The sequence below is a fragment of the Telmatherina bonti genome (genome assembly GCF_933228915.1).
Source record: "Telmatherina bonti genome assembly, chromosome: 10".
Taxonomy (NCBI): domain Eukaryota; kingdom Metazoa; phylum Chordata; class Actinopteri; order Atheriniformes; family Telmatherinidae; genus Telmatherina; species Telmatherina bonti.
The window spans coordinates 29076398-29086591 of NC_136628.1; the positions used below are offsets into that span (position 1 = coordinate 29076398).

The window sequence follows — 10194 nt, forward strand, 5'->3', positions numbered from 1 at the left end:
GGGACAAGATGGAAAAAATCGGCTCAGTGCAGTCTGATTTGTTATTACAGGCACAGCATCTCTCACAAAGTAATCTAGAAAATTTTATCCCTGTCAAAAGATCCTGTCAGTACATAACTTTCTGCATTGTAATAAGCTGATTTAGAATTTGGCATTGGTTGATTTCAACCTCAAAAGTACCTACTTGATGTTGACAGGTGATTCAAAAGCTAAAACCCCTGGGCTCCTCTAAGAGTTACAGAGGATTTGCTTCCAGATTCTTTACCACTGAGAAATTTGTTTTAATTTTGTCCTGTATTAGTGCAAATGTAAAATAATTTAATAGCTTTGGCTCATTGAATAATTTCTTTGTGAAAAACTCCCATAGTTCTTATAAATTGGATTAAATCACAATCACGTCACTTAAAATTTAAACTTTTTATTGTTATAATAATAATAATAATAATAATAATAATAATAATAATAATAATAATAATAATAATAATAATAATTGTTATTATAAAGGAAGGTAATCCTTTTTAGCTTGGACAGTATTTACAGTAATTTGTAGTTATTATTTTAAACACCCTGGACATGTAGTAGTCAGGCAAGACATGTTTCATTTGTTCATCTTATCTAAATAAGTCATTAGATTTGGAGCTGGATTACTATTTTACTGTAAATGTTTTTAGGAGAACATAATTTAAGGCAGTGCCAGTAAAACTGGCTGCAGGGCCTGAGCTTCAGTTCGGTTCTGTAAACTTGTCAAATGTAAATGTCTGTATGTCTAATCTTGGACAAGCTGGCTTGAACCTTGAATTTCCCCTCGGGGATAAATAAAGTATCTTTGATTTTATTTGATTTGATCTCGATTTTTTTTTACAGCTGAAATGTTGCAGTAAACACAATGTTCTGTAGGGGGCGCTGTAGTTTACACACAACACTCAGAAAATCTCTTCTAAGCTGAAGGTGCTCGTCGTTGGTTAAACCAACATGGTGTCATTCTGTAGACAATGTGAATGTAAACAAGCGGATCGCACTTTCAACGAGATATTACAGTGATAGAAGCTGCAATACAGCAGCTGTGATCTTCAGAGCTGAATGGCCTTTAGGGTGTGGGGTCGGGCTTTCAGAGGGTGCGGCATCTTTTCCAGACGGCTTGTCGTGTCTGCTCGCGAGGAAAGTGCGTCATGGCTTCTCACTGCGGGTCAGTCTTACATCATCCTCATACCTGTTTTTATTAGCTTTTATTTTATTAGTGGGAGATGTAAGTTATGTTGTATATAATGGTTTCAAAGAAGGAAAACTGGAGATTACTCTGGAAACAGGCAATGACGTTTAGAGGGCGGGGCGTCGCGTGCAGAACCTGCTGCATTCCTAATAACCAGTTGTGCTCATATGTATTCATACCCTTTTATTAAAGAAAAGGCTGATTTTACAACAGTCACTCAAATAACTGGAGAATTAAAAAAGGAACAATAAATAAAAATTTGTAAAAATATAATTTAGTAATATAAGACACTGTTTTTTTCATTTAATTGAGTTGAAGAAAGAAAAAAATGCAAACAAAAAAATTGGTCCTGGAAAAATTAGAGCATTTTTCTGTTGAAAAGTGGGACAAATACCTGTCAACAGGTGCAGAAGTCTGACTGAGAGGAACAGAAAACGTCTGACTGTAGCGGAAACATTAAAGGATTGTTCAACAAAATATTAGTTTATGAGTGATGTAATATGTAATAAATTATCTTATTTGTTTGCTTTTTGAAAAAAAAAATTCTATTGAACCAAAATAAAAAATAATGTAATGATTTTCATAATTTTTTTTAAATTTATTATTACTTCAGTCAATTTCAGCTTATTTTACAGGCAGACGTTTTTTTTTTTCTTTTTTAATGAAAGCGTATGAATAAATATGAAGACAACTGTAATTATAGATTATTATTATCAAAAGCATAATTTTATTTATTTTTTTATCTATGGTTAAGGCTAGGTTTGTGTGTATGACTACACTTAGTGAATTATTTATCTATTTATTGTAAATCAATCTGTTAAGTCATTAATTAATTGAGCTATTTCTCTATAAAAGTTAGAAATGTCATTACACGTTTTCTACTTAATCATTACAGTTCTTCACATTTTCACATTTTTTAATATGTCATTAGACTGCTCAGTTGATCAGCTACTCATTTGAGCTGTTGTAGAATTCAATTCAATTCAACTTAATTTATATCGCGTCAAATCACAACAATGCCATCTCAAGACGCTTTACAGACAGGGAAGAAAAAACCATAATAAAAGCTAATTCACAATAGCATATATACGGAAACCAACAGATTGAGTTGGAGGCTCCAACTCAATCTCCCATCCTCAGCAAGCACACTGGCGACAGTGGGAAGGAAAAAAATTCCCTTTTAACAGGAAGGAAACCTCCGGCAGAACCTGGCTCAAGGACAGGCAGCCATCTGCCTCTGCTGTGTGGGGCGAGAAGACAGAAAGACAACAGACAACAGGAACTGCTAATCCCGGCCGAGACCTGCTGAGACAGGAGACATACATGTTAATGATGCAACACTGTTATTGGGGGGGATATAGGACAGAGAAATGTCCCTCAGCAGTCTAAACCTATAGCAGCATAACTAAGGGATGCTAACCATCCCTAGCTATAGGACTTATCAAAAAGATAAGTCTTCAGCTGAGTCTTAAAGGTGGGGAGGGTGTCTGCTTCCCTAACACTAACTGGGAGCTTATTCCATAAGAGAGGGGCCTGATAACCTAAGGCCCTGCCTCCTGCTCAGCTCTGTGAGACTCTAGGAACCACAAGTAAGCCTGCAGTCTGGGAACGAAGTACTGTGCTTGGTATATATTCCTGGGAAGCTTACTTTTAAACAAAGAATAAAAACTAAATTTAAACTAATAAATAATGTGTGATAAATAACAACTGAAAGTGTTGCGTAATTGCAGTAAAGTGAAGTTAACAATATGTTTGTTTTAAACCAAAATTTAGTACATAGAGGCAAAGATTGATACATCACCTCAGATTTTACACTATATTCAAGTTACTTAGTCTGTAAAACATATTTAAAAGCAGAAAATGTTGATCAATGTGCTGAACAAACAGCAGAAAAATGTTTTAAAAATAGAGAGCAGTATAAAAGATATAAAAAAGAAAGCATGCTTTGCCACAGACTTTACTAATGTGTGTATAAGAACTAATTAAATTGTATATTAAAATCATTAAAAGAAACCTACACCTACAATTCTATTATTCCAAAGAAATTATACAAACAGAAACATAAGAAACAGGAAGACAAAAGTAGGCATACTTTGGGAAGACACTAAAAATAAATATGTTCTCAGTAGAGATTTAAACTCTTGATTTGATGGGGAGGGCTGGTTTGAGATTAGAAACTTCTAATGAAATCTGCAATCGACCCTGGATATAGATCTGGATCTCAAACCAACTAAAAGCTGCTGATTCGGTACCTTAAACCTAGAGTTTGACTTGGATGATAAGGCAGCAACAGGCCAGACAGATGAACTGATCCAAGACCATTAAAGCTTGTCATTAGCAGAAATATGTAATTCATCATGCACTGACAGGGAGCCAGAATAATGAGGACATTCTCCTTCATCTCTTCACAAAACTGTTCTGTCACTGGTGCTTAAATGTGCATGTTTGATCATCATTGCACAAAGTTATGTGCAGTATGTTCAGAGTTTGACACAAGCAGTTTCATTGCTGTTTAGCTGCAGATAGAAAAATCTACACATATTATTTCTTGACATCACAACTAAATAAGGAGCTAATCAGAGTCCAGAAATGTAACATTTAGACAGGAAAACTGCAATCTCCTGTGTTTGTCCTTGGAAATTAAATTGAATTAGGATACATCTTGTGTGCAGCAGCATAATCAAACTCTGTTTTCACTGACAACACGTAAGAATACTTATTATGAAGGTTTTAAGTAGTGCTTTTGTTTGCTTTAAGTGTTCAAAGCATCATCATGATGTCTTTTAAAAGAGTCATGATGGAATTCAGTGAAACGCATAACACAACTTTATGCAATTCCCAACGGCCGAGTTGCTCAGAATAAAATGTTGCTGGGATCGAAATGATAAAATCAGTTTTTTTCATCAAAAGAAGCATCCGAATCCATCACTATATTGTGTCATATTAGCATCAAAGTAAGCATAATCAGTCATCTCGCTGTGCTGCGAGCATCAAAGTGATGGAGATGTTGGTGTCTTTACAGGAAGTGCTGCGTGCAGCCGAGGAGGGAGGAACGGATTCATCTTCACTCCTGCTTGTTTTATTACATCAGAGGCATTTCTCAGCAGACTGATGAAAGGCAAAGCGGCACAGGCGGACGGCTGCATTTATCGCCTTCCAGCCTCAGTTCCGTCAGACGGCGGTAAACAGACTGCTGTCTCTGAGATTTATGCCTCTAAACTGGTCTGATCATTCAGGCTTGGCCTTTTTCCAGAAGTTGCCGATGTCCTCTCACCATCAATGTGACTTATCTTAAATGCAAATGTCTGTGCTTTTTTGTAGGTGAACAGTTATCTTTGTTACTGAAACATCCTGATCAGCCTCATGACTCAAAGGTTTTGAGAGTGGCTATAATTGGTGCTCCGAATGCTGGGAAATCCACATTGACTAATCAGCTTCTTGGCAGGAAGGTCACCATCTGTCTTCTAAACCTGCATGCTGCAGCATATCATTGTTAATGTGGAAGAGCTGATACTCACAAGTAAATAACTCTTTGCTTAAAGGTGTTTGCTGTGTCCAAGAAGGTGCACACGACACGGTCACGAGCACTTGGTGTCCTGACGGAAGACGACACACAGATTGTAAGAGTTTTTTCCCCCTCTTCTCTGATATAAAAGAATAAATTAAGATGTAAGAAAAGGCGTCTGTGATAGCTATGTGAATATATTTTGCAGATTTTGTTGGACACCCCTGGTCTCACCACCGCTTCAAAGGTCAAAAGGTGCCTTTCCTGTTTAGTTATTTGGTGTTATTCAAAGTCTGTAGTCTCCATGCGGTTTTAATGCCCAGGGAAATATATGAATGGATCCTCTGTCTTCACAGGCACCATCTAGAGAAGTCTTTACTTGTGGATCCCTGGAAGACTGTCAAAGAAGCTGACCTGAGTATGATATATTTTTCTCCAAGCCATTAACCATCTAGACCTGAGCTGCAGTTTCCTTTTTGATGTGAGCAGTGGAATAAGTGAGTGAGTTTCAAAGGCTTGTAACTGGAACTGTGTCCATTTTCAGTGGTAGTCATGGTGGATGTGACAGACCGATGGATGTGCAGCAGGCTTGACTTCGAGGTGCTGAAATGTCTGGCCCAGCATCCACATATCCCAGCAATCCTGGTCCTCAATAAGGTATTATTTCCCACAGTAATGGACCGTGCTTACCTCTTCAAGGTCTGTGCACAGTACCATAAAAGTCCGCTTATTTCATTCACCCAGTAGTTTAAATGGAGGTGGTAAAAACTAAAAATCTGTATCCCAAATAAGGCTAGAGAGGAATGCAGGCAGAAAAATGTTGGTTTTCTAAGTCAAAATAAGTGTTTTTTTTAACACTCATCATCAATGCCTGTTTTTATTTCTAATGTGACACTTTGATATCAACGATCTGTAAGTCTCAGTTACATTCATTCATTCATTTAAATGCTTAGATATGCAGAAACATCTCATTTTTGCACAAATTAAACTTAAAATTTATTTAGCAGATTAACGCACCGATCTGTTTTCAGATTTGTGATTTACCAGCTGTAAAATTACAAATATAAAAATAAATTTGATATAAACTGGAATAAAGGAAACACACACGTAATGTTATGTTTGATGATACAAAGTGTGGCAGATTTACTTGTATTACCTTATATTATTATCCTCTTGCAGGTAATAATCTGGTGGAATGATGAATGAATAAATAATCTTGAGCAGATATTCTGCATTTTTCTGTAACTTTAACCAAATCAAAAACTATCAGTCAGATAGTTTTTGCCCTCATCTACATTGTAGAATCTTACAAATGTCTTCATCGCTGGTCGTCTTTCAGGTGGACCAGGTGAAGGCCAAGGACAGGCTTCTGGATGTCACAGCTCAGCTGACGTGTGGAGTGGTGAATGGGCGGAAAATACGGGTCAGGCCAGTAATCAAGCCTCCGTGGGCTGAAAAGAAGCCAGAGAGGGATTCAGCGGTATCTCTTGAGGAGGAGACTGCAGATGGACAAGAGACCACCTCTGAGCTGAGCAAAGAGCAGCTGATGGATTTGAGGAGCCAGCAGGGCTGGTCTCACTTCAAGGATGTCTTCATGCTGTCGTCTGTGGACAAAGAGGACGTGGAGACGCTGAAGGTAAACGGTGACAGAGCTGAAACACATAACCTGAAGTAATAAACTGTCATATTGTAATGCTAAAGATGTGCTAACTTGGATGTAACTTGCACTAACTTGTAATGTATGTAACATAGCAGAGAAAAATGCAAGTTTTCCATATTGTAGCTCAGAATTTGTGATTAAAAAGAAAAATAAATAAGACCGTTGATGATTATGTTACACAAAATTAGAGCAAAGGTGGGCGGAGCCTGCTGACAGGTCACGCCTGAGAAGGCTTTTTTGGCCTTAGTTGGCCCCCGTAGCTTCTATGTTAACATTGAAAACATCTAAGACCCATGTTGTTACATTAAATTGTAAGAAAAACTGAATAAAAATGTTCATCTGAACTTCCCCTCTATCTGTAAAGATTATAAACATGTGAGCCGGTTTCATCCGTGTGATGTCTTTGTTCTTAAAGAGCTACTTTAAGAAGGCTGCAAAGCCAGGGTCGTGGCAGTACCACAGCGAGGTCCTGACTGACCAGAGTCCAGAAGAAATCTGCAACAACATCATCAGAGAAAAGCTGCTGGAGTATTTGCCCCAGGAGGTGCCCTATTCAATGACACAGGTGACTAATGAACCGCCTCTGAAGGGGCACTGTTGAGTCACCCCCTGACAGCGAACTCATTACACACGTCACATATCACTCCACCGATCATAAACAACTAATAGTTGTTCTGACATTTGAGATTGATGCATCTGCTGGTCCCAGACTACTTCACTTGTGCTTTTATGAGGTCATTTTTTTGTCTGTCATTTCGAAACTTGACATTATTTCTTTTTTTAATACCCTGCAGCCTTGCAGTTTATTTTTACTGCAACTGTAATAGCCGCTGCTCTATGCTAACAGCTAGCTTCTCCTGCCTCAGCTCCACAGCTGTTCACTACATCTCATAGTTTCCAAGTTGTTTTTTCTCTCCCCTAAAGATGTCCCTTTATTTTTTCCCCAGTCTATTGAGCTCTGGCAAGATGGAAAAGATGGAGAACTTAATATTTCTGTAAAACTTTACACCAAGAAAGACACACACATGGTAAGTACATTCAGACTTCATAGTTTTTAGTTTGAGACCAGAAGGTATTAAACATCCATCTAGTTGTTTGATATTTTTAACCTTTATTTGATCAGGGGTACAAAACCAGTTCCCTTACAATGGTGTCCTGACCATGATGGCAGCACAAGTAACAACAACATTGAAATTATTATAAAAACAGAAGATAAGGGTTAGAAAAGAAAGATTAAGCAATGAAAATAATAAAGCGCATATCAGATAACATTAAAGAAATTCAGATATCTTTACCAAACTGCATCAGATGAGGTTATATTGCAGGTTTGGATGCTTTTTGTGTCGTTCAGCATCGTTCCAACTGTTCCGTTGTTAGATGGATACAGATTTTCTTGTGACTATAGGCTATATATTATAGATAAATAAGCACCCTAATGTTAGTTGTTATCTCAGGTCACTGTTAAAAGGCCACCTGTCAATCAAAGTGCTTAGCTCGGCTTCGCCTTCCTGATGGGTTTGTTGAGGTTTTATATTAAATTAAACAGTTTAAAAACACTTTTATTGGATTTTACTGTAAATAGGCCCGTCTGTTTTCTTTTTTAAAAGTCCTCTTTTAGCTTCTTCTTCAACTTTTAATATTTTTTTTTTCAACTTTTCTTCTGAATGTTTCCTTAATTTCTGCCAAATTTTGAACTATTTTCATCCAACTCAGAAAGCTGAACATAACCTGAAGGGAGTGAACTCTCGCTGTCTTACTGACACCTGTATCCTTCCTAATGGCTCTGAATTGGCTTTTCTTTGTCGTTCCTCCAAATCCCAAACCCCTTATTCCTCGTGTTTTTAACTCATAAATATTTGATCAGCCTTTCTGAACTATGCATATTTGATGAGGAGGAATATTTGAAGCCACATATGTGGAGCTAAAATGTTCCAAGGCCACTGACCCTCCAAGAAGACAAATGTTTGGGTTTTTTTTTTTTTTTAATTTTGCATTTAAAAAAGAAAATGTTCTTTTTAAATAAACATATAATCTGTGTTATTATATAAGAAAGATGGACAAACAACTTGATGGAATAATATTTTAAGCATTCCTGTTTTTTATTTCTAGGTTTTCCCATTATAAATACTTAAGCTTGACCTTGAAGCCTCTTGTTATCTCTGCTAACAAGTGCTCCAGATCTACACTTTCTTATAATAGAAATGTTCTCTGTTCTAGAATTAAACTTATTTAGTAGCTTCTCATGTTGTTTTGTTCGCTGCATCTACAGAAGATGGTGATCGGCACTGGAGGCCAGTTGGTGGCACGGATGGCCCGAGAGGCAGGTGAGGACCTCAGCCGCGTGTACCTGAGGGATGTGAGGCTGAAGCTCTCTGTCAAGCTCAGCAAGTGAAGTAGACATGTGGGGGAAAACCTGAAAAGTTGGTGCTGATCCTGCTGGATTTGAGATGATTCCGTTGGAATTGATTGACAGCTAAAGAAGGGCGTGAATTGAACAAATGGATACGATTTAAACATAAATCTTGACATGGACCTGCATATTCCAGAGGCCAAGAAGTCCTGCTGACGTGCCACCTCCTCTGCAAAAGGACGTTTGTTATCAGAGTTATGACTTTTACATAATTTATCTCCATTCAGCAGCAACATGGGTTCCCACAGTCCCAGCAGATTTCATTTAAAGTGTTCATATGGACATGTCTTCTATGAAATACTTGCAAAATAAACCCTGTTTAGTAATCTGTCCTATTTTTATTCAAGAATACACTTTTGGTAACGAAAACGACACAGACACCATTTTGACTGCACGTTCACTGCTGAGCAGGTTTGGCGAGCTGTAAATAAAGGCAGATGCTTTATCTTTGGCTCTCTGAGCTTTTTACTTGGCGGGCGCCTCGTGCAAACATGCGCTCAAGATAAACTGAAGCGAGACCTGCACAGTCATGTTCACGCAAATGCCCCTGATGTACCATCCAACCCCTTTTTCCCTCCATTCCCACATCCTTTTAGCCTACTCCACTGCCTCTGAAGTGTGTCCATCCATCCCTGCCACTATCACGTTTTGTTCTGGTGCTTTCTTCCTTCCTTTTTTTTTTTTTTTTTTTTTATCCCCTCCATGGTATCCTCCTTTGCTCTTTTGGCTCTCATAAAGCCCAGCTTTGCCCCAGAGGGTTGAATTGTCTCCCTAATGGAAGGCAAAGTGGAGCACTAACCTGATGCTAAAATGGGTCAGATAGTGGTGATTAGATTCATTCCTGCTGCCTGTGAGTTAACTCGACAGTTACTCTATCTGGGGCATCTTGATGAATAACCAGCCAATGGCCTAAAGTGAGGTAAGGAGGGAGTCTGAGAAGCTGTGTCAGCCCCTCGAGCTCTCCCTTCTCGCCAACGCCTGCCATCCAGTGATTAGACAGGCCAGTTGCACGGCAGAGATCACTACTCAGACAAGCCAACTGCAGTTTGCAGATATTAAAGCTGGTGCCTGTCAGTAGGGTTGTAGAAGCTGGCCTTCAAGTACAACATATTTACATATTTAGACTTTTATTAAATTGGACCAAAAAAGAAAAACAACAAAAATCATTCGAGAGAACTTCATAAACTTTATTTTCCTTGCATTTCACTCATTACATATCAGTCACAAGTCTGTGGGTTCTTCCGTCCTCTTGATTTGGATGTAATTGAGCGAAGGCCGTAGAACCCTTACCATTACTAAAACTCAGTAATGGTAACGGTTTCACCGCCCTCCTCTGCAGGCTGTTCAGGCTTCAGGCAGTCGGGCCCCGAGTCTGTGCCGATGGCGCCGGAGGTGGAATGAAACCCTGG

At 38.4% G+C, this 10194-nt stretch overlaps 1 protein-coding gene across 1 annotated transcript; it reads left to right on the forward strand.

Annotated features, from left to right (window-relative positions):
- The first annotated feature begins 973 nt into the window (after window positions 1-973).
- On the forward strand, window positions 974-9176 carry eral1 (Era-like 12S mitochondrial rRNA chaperone 1). The gene is made up of 11 exons (XM_079247770.1): window positions 974-1186; window positions 4233-4391; window positions 4532-4659; window positions 4753-4830; window positions 4924-4970; window positions 5072-5133; window positions 5260-5372; window positions 6055-6351; window positions 6791-6940; window positions 7323-7403; window positions 8645-9176. The coding sequence occupies exons 1-11, from the start codon at window positions 1081-1083 to the stop codon at window positions 8765-8767; spliced, it is 1344 nt and encodes a 447-aa protein (XP_079103896.1). The 5' UTR covers window positions 974-1080; the 3' UTR covers window positions 8768-9176.
- Window positions 9177-10194: the final 1018 nt, after the last annotated feature.

What these genes read in the sequence shown, in the direction of transcription:
- eral1 (XM_079247770.1), top strand. Translation starts at nt 1,081, where the DNA reads ATGGCCTTTAGGGTGTGGGGTCGGGCTTTCAGAGGGTGCGGCATCTTT. An exon ending in CGGAAGACGACACACAGATT is followed by an intron (nt 4,831 to 4,923) that starts GTAAGAGTTTTT and finishes TATATTTTGCAG; the next exon opens with ATTTTGTTGGACACCCCTGG. An exon ending in CAATCCTGGTCCTCAATAAG is followed by an intron (nt 5,373 to 6,054) that starts GTATTATTTCCC and finishes GTCGTCTTTCAG; the next exon opens with GTGGACCAGGTGAAGGCCAA.